Here is a 24403-nt window from a genome sequence, read left to right as displayed (position 1 = left end):
CGCAGCAGCCGCACCGCCCGTGCTCTGCCTCCTCCGAGCCCGGAGCCGCCCCAAACTTTTAACGTGTCCGAGGAGGCGTCTCCCCGCTCCGAACGCAGGAGTCAGGGCTGGAAGCGGGGATGTGCCCTGGCTGCTCGCCCGCCCGCCCGAGAGCGGGGAGCTGCGGCGGGCAGCGGTTCCGGGAGCATCCCTCTCCTCTACCGCCCTCGCAATGCCCCCGCGCATCCCAGGGGCCGTATTGTGTTGTATCCAGCAGCTCTTCTCTCCGTTTTGTTCATTTATTTGTTTATTTTTAAGCTGGTGTATCTTCATAAGCTCAAGGACATTTGTTGCAACAGAATTAACTTTTCGTTAGGAAAAGCTGAAACTTCTCGAAGAAAAGCGTTGTCCCTGTTGGTGCGTTTCCCTCAGGCAAATCCACCCAGGCTGGAAGTAAGGATAACGGGGTGAAATCACGGAAAAAACATTGGGATATTCCGGCTAACAAAAAAGCGATGTTAGGGCGAGGCGCTGCTTTAAGGCAAAAGAAGTCGCAGTGATTTCTTTTGCCTGTCTGTACTGCTGGTCTGGACAGAATCCCACCTACATCAGGAGATTGGTCACACGGCGACCTTCAAAACTTTTTAGATGATTATTTTATACCAGACTAGGAGAGTTTTTGGTTAAATATACAGGTGGTGTAATGGCCCTTTAAATTTATGAGTCAAGGAAAATTACTCATTGTGACAGTTAATAGTGCATCTGAGTAGTTTCCAGCGACATCTTAAAAATGCATTACCACTGATATAAAGTAGTCCTATAACAAGAAAAGTATCACAAGTTTGGTTTTTTTTTTTTTTTTGGTAATCAGAACAGCAATGCCGGCTATATTTTGTTTGAGGGCAACAAAATAAAGAAAGATAATTTATAAATCAATTCTCTAACACCTATTTTAATGGAGAGCAAGGAAGTAGGATGCCATGGTGCTCTTCATGGCAAAGTCTTCTTAGTTTATTTTTCATGTGGAAAAAATGTATACAGAACACAAGTAATGTTTCTTTAAAAAATCTCATTCATATATATATATGTATATATGTCCAGTATGTATTATTGGTATGGTGACATGCATTTAATAAAATCAAAACTGTCCCACTGAAAACAGAAAAGTTTTTTGTGTGTCCCAGTACATCATAGGTTTATGTACATAGGCATGTACAAAGGTTCATTGATTGCAGTAGGACTGCTCTACTATTTAAAGTCAGACAATGATAGAAATGTTGTCTTAATATAACATTTAAATATATGGCAGGAGCCTGGTGGAAAAGGTCTAAACATGGGGAATTTTAAGAAATGGCAGTATGGAATTAAATTAAAGGACAGGTGATAGGATGTTATTAATACTGATGGTTGATGAAAAACTAACATGCCCTGGTCGTGTGAGCTGGAAGCCCAGAAACCCCCTGTGTGCTGGGCTGCATCCAAAGCCCTGTGGGCAACACGGGAGGGAGAGAAGGGATTCTGTTCCTCTGCCGCACTCTGGTGAGACCCCACCTTCAGTGCTTGCAGCCAGATCTGTGGTCCCAGCACAGGAAGGACATGGACCTGTTGGAGTGAGTCCAGAGGAGACCACCAAGGTGATCAGAGGGCTGGAGCACCTCCCCTATGAAGAACAGGGCTGAGAGAATTGCGGTTGTTCAGCCTGGAAAAGAGATTGCACAGAGACCTCACAGCAGCTTTCCAGTATCTGAAGGGAGGCAGGAGAGGGACTCTTCATCAGAAAAGGTAGTAACAGGACAAGGAGTAATGGGTTCAAACTGAAAGAGGGAAAATGTAGGGAGCATGATGGCACAGGTTGCCCAGAGCAGCTGTGGCTGCCTCATCCCTGGAAGTATTCAAGGCTAGGTTGGAGGGGCTCTGTGCGACCTGGTCTAGTGAAAGGTGTCCCTGCCCATGGCAGGGAGTGGAATGAGAGGTCCCTTCCAACCAAAACCTTTCTGTGATTCTGCGATTCATTAACACAGGTCTTATACTATAGTAAATCCATTTAAATGAAAAGGTTTTATACAAGCATGAGGTCAGAGTAAAGTTCCTTTTTTCTGTTGACTGTTTCATTTCTCTTGCAAGTGAAGCAAATTCCAGGATTGTTTTCCCCACATTTCTCTGACTTCTCCTAGTATGGTTCATATTTTCTTTCCATTCCCTTCTTTTATTTCAGCAATTACTAGATCATGATTTCTCTGTTTGCTTTATACAACTGCAAGAAACACCAGCAATTAAATGTCAGTATTTTGAAGGCATTTACAGAATTATTGGAAAAGTGATTGTAATGCATATAGTTCATTTAATATATACACTTCTTCTCTATGTACTTTGCTCAACAATGGTATTCTTAAAAATACTGTTAAGTACTTTGTTAGAAGAGCACAAGACTGCTATCCATATTTTTAATTGTTTAAAGTTGAATGTACTAGAAATGTTTTCATTAAATAACACATAGAGCCCAACATGGAAGAATTTGTGTGAGATACTCAGTTGAACAATTATTCTTGGAGAACTTTCCATAGACTCTCCTTTTTAGAATAATAAAAATAGTCTATAATTAACATCTGCACACAAAATGCCAGTCAAGAATAGCTATCTTATTTTGTGATAGCTGTTCTAGTCAAGTTCTTTGTATAGAAAAGCCTTGAAGAATTGAGTGGAATTGCAACACAATTTCAAGATTTGGATGTTTTGTAACAATCTCAGGAATTAATAAAACAAAAGACTGCTCTCATTTTATTAGATAATAATTTAGATAAATCTACATTCTGACATTGCAATGGAATTCTTCCTCCTTTTAATGAAACTTTCTATTGCAAATGTGAAGTGCTCATGATAATCTGTTCTAATAATAAGAATTTACCTCTTTTATTATTGCACCATCACTCTGTTACGGTCCAACTTTTAAAGTTACTAGAAATGCCTCTGCCTGAACTAAGGTGCAGACGAGACCATATGCTAAAGTCAATAGCATGGGTTTATTTACTAGTAAATAGGAGCAAGAGATAGAGAGAGAGAAAAAAATAAATAGAAAATAGGTGGGGGGACAGAAAGAGAGTGACAGATTAAAGAAAATATCACCACTCTGTGGATCCCAATGATGTTCTGTTGATCCTCTCCAGCTGGTCTTCTTGGTGGTGAAGGATCCCCCTGAAAAGCATAGAATCCAATGGATTAATATATGCTCAGGCCAGGCCAGGTGGGAATGCCCAGGTACCTTCCCTGGAGTGGGGGCAGTCTCTCGCAGCAGATTCTGGATCTGTTGCATCATGAAGAAGGGGCAGTCAATAACTAACTCATGTAAGCACAAGTTAACTATTGGGAGACAGCAAATGTTAGTTCAGACAGAAGATGTTAATTACAAAGCCAGAGAAGCCGAATTCACCCTAATCTTGTCAAGATAGAGGGGACAAGGATCATCTCAGAGACTGCTGAATCATTCCTCAAAGGACTACGCATGCCCAGGGAGAAAGGTGAAAAGTTCACTGGGAGGATGACTGCTGGTCTTCACCAGAAAGACCCCCGAGGAAGAGGAGAGGTCTTCCTCAGCGCAACCACCAGGACACACAGCGCATGCGTGGCCCATATGCTAATGACTTCTGATAAATAATTTGTATAACCACACCTGTCCCAAGGAATGTGATGAATATTCATAATTTAACCCTTAATACTGTGTTGTAGAGAGCACCAGGTGTGTGTGTTTGGAGGAGCGATCTCCACACACCCGGCATGCCGAATAAAGCAAATACCCACTTCTCTGACTCTGTCTCTGAAGTGTCTCCTGGCCTGGTTGTGGCATGATTCAATCATTTTGCATCACATGCAATCCTGTGGTGCAAGGCCTCTGGGGAGTGCTTTGGGGGGTCTTTGCTGGATTATTACTCCCCCTCAGCTGCCTCCCACATGAATGTCCCATGGATGTGGCCTCCCCAGGGTTGGGGGTTCCACAGCTGGGCCAGTTTGTGTAAGGGAGGATGGGTGTTCACTGCCTCTGACCAGAGGTTAAGCCACACATTTGAAACCTCCTCCTCCCACCTCAGTTGAGGGGGAGTCTGGGCAAACCTGGCCTCTGAGGTCTGTGGTCTCCTGCACCCCAAACCCAGCCAGGGATGATTGTCTGCTGCATTTGGCTTTCTTTTGGATGCATTCCTTTCCCTCAGCCTTGTTTGTTTCTCCCTAGACCTGAGATGATTGAACAATAGTTTCGCCTTTATCTTATCTTGGCAGCTTAACTCACAGTCTAAAGTTCCAGTCAGGCATTTTCTAGGAGGGGTGGGCTTCTGTGGTTGTAGCTTCCAGTTTTTGCTATAATGAGCAAAACTCCTTCATAACAATGTTTAAAGGCATGAACCATTTCAGTCCCTGACACACTGTCAAAGAGTTCTGTTCTTCTTACCTAACAGAAAAAACAGTTTTGAAAAATAATTTGTAAAAATTTTGTGAAACACCATAAGCCTCTGACTCTTCACCTGGAAAACATTTTATCTTTCATAGCTATAGGACGCTAAAAATGAATAAAGAGAAATTAACCCATATTAAGAAAAACCTCCTTTTGGTTATTTCTCCACTCAAAATATGTTTTATTTTGCAGGGGGAGCAAAATCTCTCTAGATTTATTCTTCTACAATTTACATGCTGATTTCTAGAATAGCTTTGATGTAAAATAACAACAACAACAAAAATCAGTATAACAAATTAGAACTGCTAAATTTGGTTGCAAAGTTGTTGCAACATAGATACTCAAACACCTATAACAGATAGATTAGCAAGGAAGATGACTGTGATTCCTCTTCTTAAAAACCTTCATAGAATAGGGGCAAAAGCAGTGGCAGTGCAGTACATGAAGAGGACTAGCTGTTTAACTAGCACCTTGAAGAGTGCTAATTTCTATATAATCCCTTCTCTGTTATGGCTTTTACATGCCAAACTAGAAGATAGTTGCGGGAGAGATAATGAATGTTCATCCTTGCACTACCATTAAAAATAACTTTAGAAAAACATTTAATGAAAGACAATGTTTCCCTAGTATGTCACATTCAGGCATATCTCAAGTTTACTCATTGAATTTAAGTAGATTAAATAATGCAACCCTCATTCCATGTAAGAAAGCGCATATTTTTTATCCTGTTGAGAAGCAGGTGGTATGGATGTGTGACGATCTGGGAGTAGCTGTTCTTGTGTTTGCAGAGTGAAATGCTAGTGAAAACATAAAATATTACAGTTCTGCACTACTTTTCCTTTTTCTTCCTGTACTTTCCTACCATGATTGCTCTTTAAATGTTTTAGTGTCTCCTGGTTCATCTGTAACAGACGATAACCCAGCAAGTTTGCTGATAACTGTGCCTGATAAGAGTAGCAGAGGGGAAGATTAGAATATGGACCCACCAAGAGAGTGTTGGGGTTTTAAGAGTTCTAGGGGTTTTTTTCTGTTAAAGGAATTTTCCCCCATACTGTTGCTAATCACTGGGTACTTAAGGAAAACAAAGAGCTACCCACTGAAGGTGGGGTACGCCTGGCTACTCTTTTGTTTCACCTGGGTGTGGTGGCAGCTGGGTCTTGGAGTCCAGAGAGAGAGGAAGCTGTTTTTCCTACGGCTGCTTTTCTTTCTGCTGGAAACAACACCGGGATCCCAGGCCCACCTTCCCTGCCCCACTTGGAGCTGGGCTGTGGCCGCCCTGCCCCACCGCTGCTTCGAGCCTTCACTACGTCGTAGCCGTGCTCGACCTGCCTGCCTGGACCTCCGGGGGATACCCCGTTTGGATAGATCGCATCTGCCATCTGGGATTTGTGCTCGTCCCTGCCGTTCCAGCCTGCCGTTCCAGCCTGCCGTTCCCGGGGGTCCGGCCAGACACCGGGGCCAGCTGCCCAGGGGTTTGTGAGGCCTTTGTTCCATCCTTCCCCGGGACCCCAGGCCACCTGTGCCGCGTGCTCCCCGAGCTCACTCCGGAGCGCCCCCTGCAGCCGCGGGGGAACCATCGCACCTGCCCTGCTCACCGGGAGCCGCCAGCGCCCCTGCCGGCTGCGAGCGGAACTGCACCCGAGGGAAAAGGGCCCGACAGCCGAGAAGGCTGGGACTGGGTTTGTGATTGCTGTTACTGCCATAGTTGTTGTTGTTTGTTTGACTGGTTATATATATAATAGTAAAGAACTGTTATTCCTATTTCCCACATCTTTGCCTAAAAGCCCCCTTGATTTCAAAATTATAATAACTTGGAGGGAAGGGGGTTGCATCTGCCATTCCAAGGGAGGCTTCTGCCTTCCTTAGCAGACACCTGTCTTTCAAGCCAAGACAGGGAGAAAATAAAAGACACAGGAAAAAAGCATTCCTGTGCATAAGCATGCATACATAATTCTTTATATGGACAGTTGAGAGCTTCTGTTATTGGCATTTACATGGTTCAGGCTTTGATCAAGAAGACACCTTTGAATATTTTTCCATATTTAAAAAAGAGGAAACAGGTTTTTTCATATTTAAAAAAAGAGAAATGTTATGTTTGAGGTGGTCAGGGATGCCATTTGAGATATGATGCCATAGCCCATGCATTAAATCTCTGTACACATCTTTTTTCTAAGCACACTAAATTGTTGTCGCATATTTGCTCTAATAAGTGCTGAATACAAGGGCACACAGCTGTAAAGTGACCATTCTGATGTGATTCCGGGCACAGCTATGGGACAAGTTGATGGAAAACAATTTCATAAAACTGCTAAAAGAGATTCCATTTAATTTAGTTTAATTGCCAATATGCATATTTTATAATCCGTGTCACAAATCTTTTTTCTAAAACCCATTGATGATGTGCTATGTATTTTTGTGCTGCTTTGACAGCCAGCCTGCAGTACATTGAATCTATCAGCTTGAAAGCCTTGCCTTTTGTGTAAAGAATAATCAGCAGCCATTTGTAAGTGTGTAGACAGGCTGATATTTCCAATTTAAGGGATACTTTTTTTCTTTTGCAATTTTAATTATCACCACACCTGGTTTTTTACAATAACCTGGGGTATTGCTTTGATGGCTGTCCACTCCCTGGTTGGAGACAGAAGGCCTTGTCTCCTTTTGACTTCTGTGGCATTTTATAATTTTTTCTAGCTGCTTCATGTGAATTGTTTTAACTCACATCTGGGTAAAAAAGTCGGATTTATCTGACAGATTATCTGCTTGTTTTGTACTTTGAAACTAAAAACTGTGAGCAAGAATAGTTTTGAAAAAAGAAGCAAAAATCCATTTTCAGATATGGTTTTTTTTTCTCCCAGCTGTCACTGATGTCATTTAAAGACAGAGCATGTCATGGATTAGTTGCCTGGCTGTAATGCAATGGACTAGAGTGCAGTGATAGAACACTGTATCTCTATTAGACTGTTAAAGTATTTCATATCTAATGGGTCTGCCAAACTTGAACCAGGAAGGCCACAAAACATGAAGGCCGAACAAGTAAAGAGCAATACAAATTACTTGTTCTCAGTAGCTTATTTCAGCAAAACCCTCTACACCCCACCTTCATTTTCTGGAATGGCTTGTATGATTTTATCTCTGACTTGCAAAATACAGAATCAATGCCTTTTTCTTATTTTTTTTTCAACTGAACTTGCAAGATTACTGCCACTGAGTAGGCAGCTCAGTAACAATCAAAGGTACATTTCTAAAAAAGATCCATCACATAGGATGGCATTGTGGGACACAATTCAACCTAAGCAACAGTGGACAATGCATTAGCCACAATACTGCTGGTGGAGAATTCAGAATTATTTTGCCACAGTGTTTATAATGCTTTACTGCTCACTAGGTAAAAATATGCCTGGATGGCAGAGCCCAGAGAATTCTCACGAGTGGTGTTAAATCCAGTTTGCAACTGGTCACAAGTGGCGTCCCCAGGGCTCAATATTGGGGACAATCCTGTTTCATATCTTTGTAATAATGTGGATGAGGGGATCGAGTGCATCCCAAGTCAGTTGCAGATGACACCAAGTTGGGTGGGAATGTCAATCTGCTGGAGGGTAGGAAAGCTCTGCAAAGGGATCAGGACAGGCTAGATCAGTGGGCTAAGGCCGGTGTTTTGAGGTTCAACAAGGCAAATTACTGGGTCCTGCCTGTAGGTCACAATAACCCCCTGCAGTGCTACAGGCTGGGACAGAGTGGCTGGAAAGCTGGAAAACGACCTGGGAGTGCTGGCTACAGCAGCTGAACATGAGCCAGTACATGCCCAGGTAGCCAAGAAGGCCAGTGGCACATGACTTGGGTCAGAAATGGTGTAGCCAGCAGGACCAGGGCAGTGACTGTCCCCTGCACTCAGCACTGGTGAGGCCACACCTTGAATCTTGTGTTCAGTTTTGGGCCCCTTAATTCAGGAAAGACATCGAGGTGCTGGAATGTGTCCAGAGAAGGGCAATGAAGCTGGAAAAGAGTCTGGAGCTCAAATCTGATGAGGGGTGGCTGAGGGAGCTGGAGTTGTTTGGCCTGGAGAGAAGAAGGTTCAGGGGAGATCTTATCATTCTCTACAACTACTTGACAGGAGGGTGTAGCCAGAGTTGTGCCAGGGGAGATTCAAACTGGATACTAGGAAAAATTTCTTCACAGAAAGGGTTGTAAAGCATTGGAACAGGCTGCACAGGGAAGTGGTGGAAGTGTTCAGAAAATGAGTAGATGTGGTACTTTGTGATATGGTTTAGTGGATGTGGTGGGATTCAGTTAAAGTTTGGACTTGATGGTCTTGGAGGACTTTTCTAACTTTAATGATTCCATGATTCTGTAATTCTATGGTGTTATGAAGAATATACCTCTTAAGATGCTGTTACACTGCACATTGTCTTATTGTTGCTTCTGGCCATGGATTACTGTTCTCACTTCACTTGTGCATGGAAATTAATATAAGAAATAATATGAATTGTGAATAAAACATCTTTCAGCAGTACTGATCTGTAGTGGTGTAAGGTTTTATTATGTTTTTGTATGCTCTCTGTACCCCACATGGTTTATCCCTATCCCTCCCCTGACCTCTATTCCCAGTTGGTATACCCCAAATCCTAGCCGGTCCCACAGTGCTCCCTACATAGTTGTTCTCCTCCCCTTGTTCCCCATCAATCACCCAGACTCCTCCTGTTATTTCCGAAAGTTCGGTGTCCATCACCTAAGCCCTCCCTGTTTATCCTTACACGGTCCTTGTTAATCCCCTGAGATCCTGCCCCTTCTGATACCTCCCCTCTGGAAATCCCCGAAATCTCGACGCCCCATTGGGGCATGTGATCCCTTTCCCTCCACCCCTTAAGACTATTGATCCACGTGAATGTCTATCCCTGTTCATATCCCGCCCCCAAAGACCCCTATTGGTCCCCTGTTGAGCCATCCCCCTTGTAACACCTCCCTTTATAAGTTGTTGCACAGATCTGGTCGGTGCTTGTGCGCCTTGGACTCCTTTTGGCCAATAAGCTTGAAACTGTGTCCACAGACAAGCCTCCCCGCAACTTCGTATCTTCTCCCTAGTCCGGGCTGCTGACGGCCATAGCACCTGGGGCTTCAGCTCCCCTGGGCAGAGCTGAACTCCTGAGGAGCAGCTTTAAAGCCGCGCGCCTTTGGCTGCTCACCACTCCTGCCCCACACCGCTGGAGCTAGCTTGGGCTGTGGTCAGTAGCAGTCACTGTGACACTGATCCTGTAATTTGTATCACTTCAGCGACCTTGTGTTCAGTACCTTGTACAATGCTGCTATAGTTGTTTACCTAGAGGATGAGCAGTGAGAAACAGCCAAGAATATCAAAGGGAGGCACAGGAATTTTTAAGCCAGTTTTACTTTTGAAGCAATCTGTAAGTGAGCTCAGAGCTGGCTTTGGGACCAGGAGGGTGATAAATGGTCACTGTTTGATGCTTACACACTCCTGTTGGGTCACATACCATGGCGTAAGAGCAATTACAGGGTTCCTGTTGCTTCAGAGGGCAACCTCGTATTTTCTGACCATTATAAAATAATAGACATGCTTGTCCTGAAAATTAGAAGGGCTTTATGAAGACCGGTAGGTTGTAATTATTCTTGGACAGTTCTGCTGCCCATCTCTTCTTTGTGCTCAGTGTTGTGACATGTCAAAAGCCACTGGACTTCAGTAAAACCCTTCCCAGAGTACTTGTCAGTTGGAAGGCATTTTTCTTTGGGCATTGAGGGATCAACAGCTGGGCTGCCCACACTCCTTTGGATGCAGCCCAGGACACAGTTGGCTTTCTGGGCTATGAGCACTCACTGCCAGCTCATGTTCAGTTTTTCATCAACCATCACCCCCAAGTCCTTCTCTACAAAGCTGCTCTCTGTTGGAACTGTAAAAGGATGAGAGCCCGGGGATCCCAGTGCGGGGAGGAATGCAGTCCAAAACCAATGTGGTTGATAAGCGCAAAACTCCATTTATTAGCAATCCAAAGGCACTTATATAGTATACCAGCTTGTTAACTCCTAAGTGGCTTAAAGCTTATCACAGCACATTTCTACTTCTACATAATTGGACTTACATTGGCAAGCTTCCTGGTCAGTACATCTTATCAGGACAGCTGCATCGTTTCAAAACTCCCTCTTTATTCCCAGCCCTGCTTGTTTTCTTCACACACAGGGACTTTCCCATGGAGAGTTTTTTCTCACACACAGGCCTTTTGCTTCTAGGCCTATTGCTTGTACAGTCCTTCTATTGATCCCATAATTCTATCAATGATCCATGCCCCTGATCCTTTAATAATTGCAACAGCTCTCAATGAACCCTGTGTGGAATTTCCAGCACCTTTGGATGTATTTTGATTTTCTTTGAGGGGTACAGCTTTGCACTGTCATTCTGTTGGCAGAGGATAACCAAAGGGCAGATGACCTTGCTCCTCCAGTAGTCTTCAGTGTGTTACAAATCCCAGATTTTTTTTTAATCTACATTGTGCTTCCAGAGTCACATCAAACAAGTAAAAGGAGGGAGCAGATATCCTACCATCATTTTTTCTGAAGATTCAGCTGAATAAAAAGTTGCAAATACTTGTACAAAAGAAGGTTTAGAGACTAGGAAGTGCGACTTTAAAACAGATAGGTATAATAAAGTGTATTAAATAGGATTTTACTCCTGTCATTCAATACTCCCTCAGAGTGACAGAACAGGGTTTGTTTCTGTCTCTCATTCTCTGAACATTCTGCATTTATTTACTTATAGAATGAAAGTGTTGTTTTATACCCTACACTAGTAACCTTGTTTTGCTTATGTTTTTCAAGCATTTAAACCAAACTAATTATGTCATGTGATCAGTGACTGCATATGATTCCTTGAGTTAATAGGAGAAATGGTGTAGTTGAACTGTAATTACACAAATATTAGCAGCATCATTCTAAGTAACTTGTATTTAACTCATTTTAAAAATGAGGAAGCAGGATGATTGACTTGCTGAAATTCTTAACTTATCAAATAATGTAATGAAAGGCACCAAGAGCTACCATACTCACACCCCTAGTTTTCTGGATGAGAGCCCAGGTGAACAGGGAAGTCAGTGCCAGGTACCACACCAAGGGGACCCAGCTGTCCCACTGCTCCACTGATGTGTTTCCACAGTGAAAATTCCATGCCTTTTATTTTTTTGATGCTGAGTTTAGTTACATGCTTTAGCTCTTAATGGCACTAATTCAGTGTAACTGTCTGACATTGGCCTCATGATGGCCACTGTTACACCATTGCCAACTGAGGATTGCAATGAAGACCATCATCAGCTAAATTGTAAAGCATCAAAATGATTTATTTCACAAATTTATTAAGTTTTAATGTGAACCATGGTTTTCCTACATGGGCAGCAGCTAGTTTCTGCTTGGGTTCAATCTTTTGGGGAGGAAGGACAGTTGGGAGGTGTGAAGGGTTGGCCTTGGCTGGACACCAAGTGCTCCCCAAAACCACTTCTATCACTCCTCTCCTCAACTGGACAGGGAAGAGAAAATATAGTGGAAGGCTCACAGGCTGAGAGATCATTCACAAATTACCATCACAGGCAAACCAGCCTAAACTGAGGAAAGTTCATTTAATTTATTGACAAATAAGAGTAGGGTAGTGAGAAATAAAACCAAGTCTTCCCCCATCTCTCCCTTCTTCCTGGGTTCAACTTCACTCCTGATTTCTCTACCTCCTCCCCCCTCAGTGGCACAGGAGAATGAGGAATGAGGGCTGCAGTCAGTTTGTCACACGTTGTCTCTGCTGCTGCTTGCTTCTCATAAGGAGGACTTACACTTTCCCAGTGTGGGCAGGGGAACTTCTGCTCTGGCACCTGGAGCACCTTCTCCCTCTCCAGCTGCACTGACCTTGGTGTCTGCAGGGCTGTTTCTCTCACACATTCTCACTCCTTCCTTATCTGCCTACAATTGCTGCTGAAGGGTAACTTTTTTTCCCTCTTAAATCTGTTATCCCTGAGCACTACCACTATCGCTGATGGCTTGGCCTTGGCCAGCAGTGGGTCTGCCTTAAATCCAGCTGGCATTGGCTCTGTTGGACACCGAGAAAGCTTCTGGCAGCTTCTCACATAAAAATACAGGGGTGCTCCGCAATAGCCCCCCCACCCCGCTTCCCAAAGCCTAGCCATGCAAACCCAGTGCAAGTGGGAAGTGTTTGTGAAGGGGAACAGGTGGCAACTGGTGGAGGTACAACATTTTGGGATGATGTTCCTGTCCAGAGTAATGCACAGAACTACTCCCCAGGGCACTGGTCACAGCACCAAGACTGCCAGAGCTCACACAGTGTTTGGGCAAAGCTCTCAGAATCACAGAATCACAGAGTGGGTCCGGTTGGAAGGGACTACCTGGTCCAACCTCCCTGTTCAAGCAGGGTCATCCCAGAGCACATGGCACATGATTATGTCCAGATGGTTCTGGAATATGTCCAGTGAGGGAGATTCCACAACTTCTCTGGGCAAACATGGTGTGATTCCTGTTGGGGTCCCTTCCCCCCTGCCATGGAGCCCTGGGAGATGGGCCCTGGGCGGGAGACACGGGGTTTACCTGCCCCTGGTCAGTCTCATTCCCCGTTGGTTGGTTTGGGTTCCCTGATAACGCCAAGGACCCTCGGATCCCGTGACTGCGGAGCTCCTGAGCTGAGCCCCGGCCATGCGGCTGGAGAAATAAACATCTCTGAAACATCTACCACGAATCTGTCCATATATACTTCGTTTCCACGGGACTCCTGGTTTGAAATATGCTTGTTGCAGTAATCCCCGCTGCAACAGATTCCACAACCTCTTTCTCAGGCACACAGTGGTGGGATTCTTGGGGTTGTCCTGTGCAGGGTCAGGAGCTGGACTACAATCACAGTCACAGATTCACAGAATGGTTTGGGTTGGAAGGGACCTTAGAGATCATCTCGTTCCAACCCCTTGCCACGGATAGAGACACCTGCCACTAGACCAGGTTGCTCCAAGCCCCATCCGATCTGGCCTTGAACACTTCCAGGGATGAGGCAGCCACAGCTTCTCTGGGCAACGTGTACCAGGGCCTCACCACCCTCACAGGGAAGAATTTCTTCCTTATATCTAATCTAAACCTATGCTCCCATGTCCTTCCTGTGCTGGGACCCCAGAGCTGGATGCAGCACTGCAGGTGGGGTCTCAGCAGAGCGGGGCAGAGGGGCAGAATCCCCTCCCTGCCCTGCTGCCCACGGGGCTTTGGACGCAGCCCAGCACACGGGGGTTTCTGAGCTCCTAGTACACACGGCCGGGGCATGTCCAGCCTCTCACCCACCAGGATGAGATCTCCCGATGATCATTGTGGGTCTCTTCCAGCGCAGAATACATTCTGTGGCTCTGAGTTGTGCTGGGGCTGCTGAAGGGAGCGGTGACAGCCGAGGCGCGGGCGGCTCCCGCCGCCCAGCGGCGGCGCGCAGAGCGGCGGCGGAACCGCGCGGCCCTTGCCGGCGTTTCCGGCGGAGTTGGGGAGGTGGTACCCTGGCGGTGTGAACATGGCGGGGCCGTGGGCCGCCCGCGAGCTGCGGGCCGGAAGCCGTGAGTGCGGGAGGGAGCCGGCGGGAGCCGTGAGTGCGGGAGGGAGCCGGGAGCCGTGAGCCGTGAGTGTGGGACCGGGCCGAGCTCCGGCTCGTACTGCGGCGGTGCCTTCAGGGGCTGAGGTGCCGTTATTAGGCCGCAGGGGAGTTGGCCTGTCTGAGGGAAGGGCCTCTGCAGTCAGGGAGCGACATTAACCTTTGCATAGAACCACAGAGTAGCTGGGTTTGGAAGGGACTTCTGGAGATCATCCAGTCCAACCCCCTGCCAGGGCAGGGTCACTACCAGCAGGTGACACAGGAACGGTGTTCAGGTTCTGGTGGATTTGGAATGTCTCCCGGGAGAGAGACTCCACACTCTCCCAGGGCAGCTTATTCCAGTGCAGTGCCCCTCTCCATGGAAAGAAGTTCTTCGTCATGTTGAAGTGAAACTTCTTGTGTTTTAGTTTATGGTCATTGTTTCTCCTCCTGTTGCTGTTCACCACTGAAAGGAGTCTGGCACTAACCTCTTGGCACCCGCCTTTGAGATATTTATATACATTAATGAGATCCCCTCGCAGTCTTCTGCAAACTAAACAGGCCCAGCTCCCGCGGTCTCTTCTCATAAGAGAGATGCCTGAGACCCCTCATAATCTTTTTGACCTCTTTTGTTGCCTCAGAGTATGCTGTTGTCACTTCATGCAGGCAGTGCAGGGGCCCAGCATGGTCACTTGCTGGAGCTGCATAAGTGCTACCTTGTATATATTGAGACAGACAGGTGGGTGATCAGCAGTGTTGTAGAAACCAACACCTTATAAAGAGGTTTTGAAAACTCAGAACGCATCACAGAATGGTTGAGGTTGGAAGGGACCACAGTGGGTCATCTGGTCCAACGTCTCTGCTCAAGTAGGATCTTCCCAGAGCACATGGGACAGGATTGTATCCAGATGGTTCTGAAACATCTCCAGTGAGAGAGACTCCACACCCTCTCTGGGCAACCTGTTCCAGTGCTCGGTCACTGCACGGTAAAGAAGTTCTTCCTCGTGTTCACGTAGAACTTCCTGCCCATCTGTTTCTGCCCATTGCCCCTTGTCCTATTGTTGGGCACCACCGAGCAGAGCCTGGTCCATGCTCTGACCCCTCCCTTCAGACACTGAGAGATATGGATGAATTCCCCTCTCAGTCATTTCTCAAGGCTGAACAGGCCCAGCTCCCTCAGCCTTTCCTCATAAGAGGGATGCTCTGCTGGACCCACCCCAGGATTGCTTACTCTAGGAATATTGCTTACTTGGTATCTCTCCTATCACCAGGGTACATCTCCACACCAGCTTTCTCTCAGCTGACACGTGAGGAGGTGGTTCGGATGCGTAACGAGCTCTTCACCAAAGAGAAAGAGAGACAATTGTCTCTTCACCCACGAATTGAGAAAATCAAAGTGAAATACACTGGGAAGTCGCACCCTGGTAGTGTGTTTGTCATGAACAAGGCTCTCTCTACGCCATACAACTGTGCCATGCGTAAGTGGATGGACTCCTGAACTAGCCCCTCATGGTGAATGTTGTGCTGCCAATTGAAGTAGAAACAATTAATTTTTGGAGGCTTTTTTCACAGTTCATCTTTCCAATTCATTTATAAATATAAAACTTGCAGTTTGTTGTTACGTATGCAGCAGTCTGAACTGCAGATCCTGAGAAATGTGGTTAATAACTGTCTAATACTTCAGGGTTTTTTTTACTTTCTTTAGATTTAAGTGAATGGCACTGCAAGAAATCTGTTCTGGCTCTTGTGGATGGCGAAATCTGGGACATGTACAGACCCTTGACCAAATCATGTGAAATTCAGTTCCTTACCTTCAAAGATGAAGATCCAGAGGAAGTAAACAAGGTAAGTTATTATCTTATTCCATTGTAGGTGACCCTGGTTCTCTGTACCTTGCCTCATTGCAGGTGGCCCTGATTATGACCACTTGAATCTATGTGCACCTTTCAGTTCCATGCCTTTCTTGCTTTCTTTGTTGTCATTAAAGTTCAGACATTTTTAATGTCTTTTTAATGGTGCATCATGGCTATCATTAGCTGGACCAGCATGTGGGCTAGGTGAATTGTTGGCATTCCTTTCAATTGTTGTATTATTCTATGATTTAAGATGTAAATATCTCCAGGGTTACATCTGGCTTGCATTCTAAGTGCAGTTTTGATTTTTTAAATTTGATTCTGTTTGGAGAATCATCTCTGGATAGAAGTTTAAATACTAAAAACAGTAATCATAGCATCATGGAAAAGCTTGGGTTGGAAGGGACATTAAAAGCTCATCCAGTTCCACCCCCTGCCATGGGCAGGAACACTTTCCACTAGACCAGGTTGCTCATAGCCCTGTCCAGCCTGTCCTTGAACACTTCCAGAGGTGGAATGCTTGGATTGGCAGCTAGGTTTCTGCATCATCCAGTTGAGTTTTGGGGTTTTTTTTTTGGAATAATCAGCTTCTAGGCAATAAATCCATGTTCTGCAATTTTCTTCGCAGGCGTATTGGCGTTCCTGTGCCATGATCATGGCATGTGTGCTAAAGCGAGCCTTCAAGGATGAATACTCAGTCAACCTAGTTAAAGCTCCAGAAGTGCCAGGTGATAAAAGTGTTTTGTATTGATTGTCTTTTGCTGCTTCTTAAGTGAGTGTTCAGTAACCAAACTTAGAAAAAAATCAGAGGCTCCTTTTCCAATGATTGATAGTACTTAGCATTGATACGTGTATTGCACATTATTATAGTTGCCTTTAATTTATAATAACCACACTAAAACCAATTTTGTTATCAATGTTCAGTAAACTGGTCCATGTGGCCACTGGGTTTCAGACCACTTAGGATTTCATAGCTGAAATTAGTAACTAAACTTCTGTATTGTGAAGTGTCATGAGCAAGGTTTCTAGATGTGATGTGACATGTTTCTGTGGAATTTGTTCTAATAACTGCATAGACTTGTCCAGCACTTGAGTTACTAAAAATTACAATGTCTACACCAAATTGGAAGATATTGAGGTACAAACAAGCTTAGTAACGACTTGTGCTCATCTGTGATCTGATTTAAGATTTAGAAAAGTGAGAAAATGCACAAGAGAGGAGGTCGTTTCAATAACAAAGCCTGCATATTTATGCCTTTAATATATGAGAAGCTTGGTTGCTGGTCACGTGGAGTGCTGTAACTGCTTCTCTTTTTAGCAATTTCAGCATTTGTTATGATTGATAAATACAGGTAAATATTTCAGTTCTACCAGAATTCGGAATAATCTTGGATGTACTCAGCTATATCATTATACTGTATGTATAGAAATAGTGTGAGCTTACTGGGTTCTCATAGATTTGATTTCTAAATAGCCATAGCTGAATATACACAAAAGAGTGTTCTAAAAACTATCAGAGAAATTTGTGTTGCTTTTACCAGAAGTTGGTGCCATGCTTGTGTCATGGATAAACATTTTACTTCAGCTCTAATATTGTCTTATTTCTCTATGGAATAAATTCCTCTTTATATTTAATAGTTTCTTGCATGAAGCATACAATGGAAAAAATGTGAAGTATTTTTAAAGTGAGTGGTTTTGGTTTTTTCCAGCAGTGTTAGATGCAGTTTTGTGAAGCAGTGTATCTTTTCCTCTCTTTTCTGGGATTCTATTATACTGACATTGCATTCAAACTCCTTTCAAACTATTTTTTCATTCAGTGAAGTGAAATGAAATTAAAACAACCCGAGTTCAATCTGCCATTTCATAGTATAATCAGAGTTGAAAACTTTTGTTTTATGATGAATTTCTAAAGATAATTCTGTTTTTCTTCTTATTCATTTTGGTGTAAGAATATAATGTGACTGTGAAATACATACTTTGTTACAAACATGAGTATTTTTTCTTTGGATTGGAATTACAGTGATCTCTGGAGCTTTCTGTTATGATGTAGTTTTGGACAATAAACTGAATGACTGGAAACCAGCAAAGGTAAGCACTTTTCAATCGTAAGCCCAAAAACTTGTATAGCTTGTGTCCTTGTCCAGTTGTTCTTTTTTAATAGGGGAGAAGGGACAGAGCTTTTTTTCCCTTTTAGTTAGTACACATCAGGAGTACTCTTTGGGAGCTGATCTCAATTTACCACACACTGGTTCTATGGCAGGGTGCCCTCAGAGTTCCTTTCAGATGAAACTAAACCTTGAGCTTCTTCCACATGCTTGCAGGCTTTAGGTTTGTGGGGCTACAGAAAATTCTAGTCTGGAGTACAATTTCAGAAACAGTTGATGAAGCTGTTGGGACCTCAGTGCCATCTTTGTTACTGTACAGATCTGCTCCTCCTCAACTGCTCTTGTTTGGTAATATAGATGCAGCCACAATCTTTGTGAGAGTAGAGCCTCTGAAAATGAAAGTGTGTATAAGGCGCATATTTTTTGGTGGTTTACAGCAGAATCAGTTTGTTGTTGAATAAAACCTGTAAGCACATTCAGCTTCATCTCTCCTTAATAGCTTGCTTATATTTCATGCCCTGCAGTTAATCTAATAATATGAATACTCTGAATCTCAGAACTGTTTGTGATCACAAATGTTTTACCCATCTGGTGCCCATTCTTGTTCTTGTGCCCAAGAACCAGAATTTTTCTTCAATGTGATCTTGTAGCTGAAGTAATTTATTTAGAAATATTTTCTACATGACATAATAAATGTAATTTCACCTCATAACAATTGCTTATTTACTAGTAAATCTGAGTTATGCAGAACTTCAGATTCTGGTCCAAGGGGACCAATTCTTATTTATTAAATATTCAGTACCCTTTTTATACTTTCATCTATCACAGTAGAGCTTATTGTAAGTGAGGACATCACTGTGGGAGACAAGATATATAGATGAGTATTTAACAGTAGCAAGGCTGTGTGTGTAGTACCATGTAGGGAAAACCTGGTCAGTTTAATTAATATATATTGTTTTCGATGGAAAATTGCCTATTGACTTGACTGGACATGGAATCTGTCCATTAAAACAGTGATGATCTGTGGCACTCTTATGACAATAGCAAGACAGTCCTACAGTAAAATTGCTGTATTAGGGTTTATAGTAGATGATCTTTGTTGTTTTGACTAATGTTTAGTATTTGCTGTTCTTTATCTGTTCACTACAGTTGTCAAAAGGTGGTTACAGTTTTTATGTCCTTTTTTTTAGGACAACTTCTGTTCTCTTACAAGGGATGCCAAAAAGCTGATCCATCAAGACGTGCCCTTTGAAACACTGCATGTTGAAGCAAAAGTAGCACGCGAAATGTTTCAGCATAACATGTGAGTGTCTGAATTTTCCTTTCTTTCAAAGAGGTAATTAGAAATCAAGTCAAATCTTTGTTTGGTTTTATAAATCTAAAATAAGATGTGACAGGTGAAGTAAGAAGGTACTTTTCCCACTGCTCTGAATGAGCCTGCCTCCATTCTCTTTCCACCAACTTGCTCACACCAACTTACTTAGTTCTTGTTATTCTCCCAGAGGCCAACACCAGGCACCTTTATTGGATGTAGTTTTGTGACAAACTGAAAGTCTAAGACTTCTTTTGCTCACTAGTGAGCTTCAAGATTCCACTACTATTAAATTGAAACACTGGTGGTTAGCCTTGGCTTGGTAGTTAGTTTCAGCCTTTGCTGAAAGGATTCCATATTTAAAGAAATGTACATTTTTCATGTCCTGGTGTCTTCAAATGAAGATTTGATGAAATGCAGTTTTTGAACTCTGCAGGGGGAAAATGGGTAAAATACTTTGGTCTGTGCTATAAAAAAAGTTTGTTCAAAACCTCCTGTCTTCTTCGCTGAAAAAAATACCTCAGCTCTGTTTTGGGAAAAAAAAATTTCTGGTCCACAGCTTTTTGGCAGGTGGAGAGATGCAGGGGGAAAATGATAAATAATTTATCATTTTGTAAACCAAAATTAAACTACGATGAAGCAAACTTGCAAAATAGCAAGTTTTTTAGCTTAATGTTGAAGGTGATTTTAATGTGACTTATGGATCATCACCTCCGCTTTGTTGGCTGCACAGACAGCAGGTGGGAGCTCACTTTTGATGGTACCTTTAGATATTGCGTAGAGAAAGCACAGAGAACGCTTTGCTGTATTGTAGGTGACCAGCTGTTGAGGAGTACACATTGCATAAAATCAGTTTAGGTGGTCAGATGGTGTCTTCTAGTCTTACAGGTGACTTGAAAAACTCTCGTTTGTAGTAGTAGGTTCATTGTATCTTTCTGAATAAAACTCTACTGTGGGAGCATGGCCCTCCTATAATAGACTGGAATCGATATTTCAATAGGAAGGGACCTACAACAACTGCCTAGCTCAGCTGCCTGACCGATGTGGGTTTGACAAGTTACAGCATTGCCCAGATGCCTCTTAATCAGTGACAGGCTTGGGGCATCGACCACCTCTCCAAGAAGCCTGTTCAGTGTTTGAGTACCATCTCCTAAGGAAATGCTTCCTAGTGTCTGGTCTGAACCACCTCCTGCACAACATTGAACCATTCCCAAACATCATGTCTCAGGATCCCATGTTGACTGTGCCTGATGATTGCATTATTTTTAAATTTCAGTAGTGCTCAGTATAATTTCCATAATTTTTTCATGAAAAATGTTGACTAACATCTCTGTTAATGAAGCATGTCAATATGTGTTGTCGCTAGGAATTTAAACCAGTCTCAAAGCTCACATAAACACAAGCATGATTTTTAGGAATTTTAAATGAATTAAATTAATTTCTGAACTGTTCTTATAAGTACTAGGTGTTAAAGGTGAGGATTTTTAAAATAATTTTTTTTCTTGTCCAGATACAAAATGGAAATGATAGAAAGAAAAGCTTCTCAGAATATGGAAGGAATTGTGATGTTACATAGGTAAGCAAAACTGAACTCCTATTCTGTAATGATTCACTGAAATATTTGACTATATTGCAAGTACTCTCTGCAAGTGAGAAGAGCAAGTTACTTGTGATGGCTTTAAATTTAAAGATCACTTGTATTCATTACTGTCTGTGGTCTGTCTTAAGATGCTTGGGGTGGTTTGCTTGCTTGTTGTTTTTAATACAACTGTTATTTTGTGATACTTTGTAATACTACATTTCTGTTTCTTTTTATGTTAAGGGTGGTAAATGCCAGAGAAGTCTTACTGCTTTCAGTGCTTTTACATGAAAACTAAATAAATCTCTACAGCTTGACAGGTTAAATAAAATACAAACCAAATACTTGTTTGAAAACAAGTGTTAGCATTGTATAATGGATTTTTCTTTTTCAAAGTTGTCAAGATTTTCCTAACTTGCAAGTTACTGCTTTGTAGTCGCGGAGATGGGAATAGAACAGCTTGTTGGGATACAGTGTAAGACACAGAGTTCTTAGTCTGGAGGCAGGAGTTTGTGTTGTATCTCATGCAATTAAAAGAATTTCTGTCTTAGGCTGTTGTAGGATATTCAGTTTTCTAGATGTCTAAAGAGTTCCTCATTTGTCCACATCTGTCTAAAGGAACAGATGTCTTTGCAGTGATGGTTTTTGAAATTTTAGAACAATGTTGTGTCATTCTTTCCTTCTTTCCACTCTGGTTTGCTCAATAAAGGGGAAAATGGGCTTACCTGTTGGTTTCTGGGAGAGGTTTGTTCTGAGTATTTCTTTGCGGTCTCTCTTTTCTTAATTGATTTGCAGTTTTCCAAGAACTGAAAGGGAAATAACTGTGCAGGTTGTAAACACTGTACTGTGGAAAGTAGGTGGTCTTGGAGACAAATCTTTTGCTGGTGAATGACAGTTATCCCAGTTTTAGAGCCAACATGGCATCAAGGACTTTTTAAACCTAAGATCCATTCCTAGACTTGAAGTTTAAGTTTCCTAAGTTCATTTAAGGAAATTGTGTGACCTATACTTTTGGTTTAGGAAACTTAAAAATGCTGAGCTGGGGATTTGTTTAGATTTGGTTAGCGATTTGTGTGGATTTTCTTTCTGTTAATTGGAATTTGCTAATCAAAAATAAAACCTAATCTCATTGTACTTCACTTTAAATATATTTGACATCGAGGCTGGGGTTTTTTTTCATCCCCCCAGGTTTGGTGACTTTGTAGATGTTAGTGAAGGTCCTCATATTCCAAGGACAGGTTTCTGTTTCCAGTATGAGATAACGGCAGCCCATAATCTTCAGACTGACCAGTCTGAATTGATGAGGAGATTCCAGGGTGTGTCCTTGCCAGTTCATTTGAAGGTAAGTAATCCATTTTTCACACGTTTTCCTTCCTTAATTTAGAACATTTTGCCTATGTTCCCATCTTTGTTAGCTGCTGTGTTGGTAGCTAAACGGAATTCAGAATTGGGAGCAGTAGAAAGGGAGGGCCCCGATGATGACTGTGTTGGATATTTGGGGTTCATTTTCCTGAAACTGTTGTGGATATGCAGTTAGAACTAGAAAAGTTTTCATCAGAGGGCCCATGATGTTATTTTTCAGTATGGAAAGTGTTGTTTCGGCTATGTAATTTCTGTGTGGATATTTCATTCTGCTTGCCTAAGTTGTGCATGCCAGTCTTCTGGCATCAAGGCTACTGTCTGCTTAAAAGAGCAGAACTTAGTATTTATACTCATGATAAATACACCATTCAAAGAATTTCATTACACCAAAGTAAAATGCAGCAACAACAAAAAAAAATCCTAGCTCTAATGAGTCTTAAACAAAGGCTTTGCTGAATAGAAGGTGGGGGCAGGAGTCTTTTTTCCTGTTCCTGTTGACTTAAATGATTTTGACCTTATGGTCTAGCACAGGTACTACTGTCTTAGTTGGGGAAGTTTTCAAGGGTTCCTCAGCTCATCTCTGTGTTCCCTTCCTAAGCATAATTCCCATTTTTGTCAATTAACCCCTCAAGGATTCCACACAGTGGATGAATCATAGAACCATAGAATGGTTTGGGTTAGAAGGGACCTTAAAGTTCATCCAGTTCCAATTCCCCTTCCATGGGCAGGGACACCTTCCACTGGACCAGGTTGCTCAGAGCTCCATCCAACCTGGCTGTGAACACTTCTGGGGGTGGGGCATGTAATGGGTAGACATTTATTCAAGTCCCCCACGTGAATATGGGCAATTGGACACCAAAATTGGAAGTTGTGGCATTTGAACTGGGCATTACTATTGTTTTGTGCCATCATTTCTAGACATTTGTCAGAATCTATTCTATGATAAGATTATTTTTTACCTCTGCTAACATCCTTTAATGACTTTTCACCCAGGCTCACCACACTGTGTGGCACAAACTGCTGGAAAGATCAAAGAGGCTGGTAAGTCTCCCTAGTGAAATACAGGTTACCAAATACAAAGGAGGACAATTTGAATGATTAGAGGTAGGTAGTATACTCAAGAACTTATCTTTAGGAATGGAAATATTCTCAGGTGAACAGAAACCAGAAATCTAACTGCTTGTTTAGTAGAGGACATGGTAGCACTCTTTCTGAGGTTTGTTATTAAAATGCAATGTGCCATTTAAAAAAACCCCATATACTATTTGATCGATATGATTTGTACAATTAAAAATATTTTAAGGTAAATGGAACTTATAAAATTATTATTAATAAATGTTATAAAATATTATAAGCCACATATAACCAAATAACCACTACCAGTACATGTTTAAACATAGGAAGTCTTTGTAAAAATTAAACAGCGGCTGTTTTAGAGCCTTCAGATCAAAAATTTTACTTACTTATTTGGCAAGAGACAGAAAAAAAAAAGTACTTTATGTCTTCCAAAACTTGTTAGCCAAGGATGTGTTCTGAGCCTGCCCCATGACATCTTCCCTGAACTTAGTTTGAATATTCTTGTATTCAGGTTGTTTAATTTTGGAGGAGATGATAGTCTGTGTACGTTGTCCTTTCCTATTACAGTGACAGTATGAGGGAAGGATTTTCAGGATCAAGGAGAGTGAAATAATTTTTAAAAATCTAACAAAATTGATATCTTTCTGCAGGTCACTGAAGAAGAATATTTGGAAGCAGCAGAACGTCTTGAGGCAAAAGATGGAACTGAAGAAAAAGATGGAACTGAAGAAGGAAAAACTGTATCAATTTAAGTTGAACCTCTAAATGTACATAATAAAATGTATGTTTTTACATGACTTGTTTGTGCCTCATACAAAAATGTCTTGTGTAATTAATTTGAATTCTGTGACCTTAATCATAGATAAGTGTAGACACAGGTATACATGAGATGTTTCAGGTTTCCTTAAAGAAAAAAAGGGCAGGGAGAGGGAAGGGAATGTTTTATCTGCAATAACTTGCAAGTTGCCCCTGTCCTTATCTTGACAACAGTAATTGCATGTGTCCATCCATATGTTGTTGCCTACTGCAACTGAAACGACAACTGAGATGAGTAGTATCTTAAAAAGATACCCTTAGAGATATGTAAAGGTGTAATTGTCATT

General features: G+C 42.5%; 1 protein-coding gene across 1 annotated transcript; it reads left to right on the top strand.

The window, feature by feature from the left end:
* Positions 1-13924: 13924 nt before the first annotated feature.
* Positions 13925-24097, top strand: MRPL39 (mitochondrial ribosomal protein L39). The gene is made up of 10 exons (XM_082277434.1): positions 13925-13998; positions 15284-15490; positions 15718-15857; positions 16494-16593; positions 17886-17953; positions 19161-19273; positions 20793-20858; positions 22050-22203; positions 23217-23264; positions 23951-24097. The coding sequence occupies exons 1-10, from the start codon at positions 13956-13958 to the stop codon at positions 24050-24052; spliced, it is 1041 nt and encodes a 346-aa protein (XP_082133560.1). The 5' UTR covers positions 13925-13955; the 3' UTR covers positions 24053-24097.
* Positions 24098-24403: the final 306 nt, after the last annotated feature.

This window comes from Coloeus monedula, assembly GCF_965178545.1.
Source record: "Coloeus monedula genome assembly, chromosome: 3".
NCBI classification, from domain to species: Eukaryota; Metazoa; Chordata; class Aves; order Passeriformes; family Corvidae; genus Coloeus; species Coloeus monedula.
This window is presented reverse-complemented; position numbering and strand designations above follow the sequence as displayed.

Excerpts from the sequence above, each read along its gene's own strand:
- MRPL39 (XM_082277434.1), top strand. The coding sequence starts at position 13,956 with ATGGCGGGGCCGTGGGCCGCCCGCGAGCTGCGGGCCGGAAGCC. Across the intron at positions 19,274-20,792 it reads GAAATGTTTCAGCATAACAT|ATACAAAATGGAAATGATAG; the intron begins GTGAGTGTCTGA and ends TTTCTTGTCCAG. Across the intron at positions 22,204-23,216 it reads CCTTGCCAGTTCATTTGAAG|GCTCACCACACTGTGTGGCA; the intron begins GTAAGTAATCCA and ends CTTTTCACCCAG.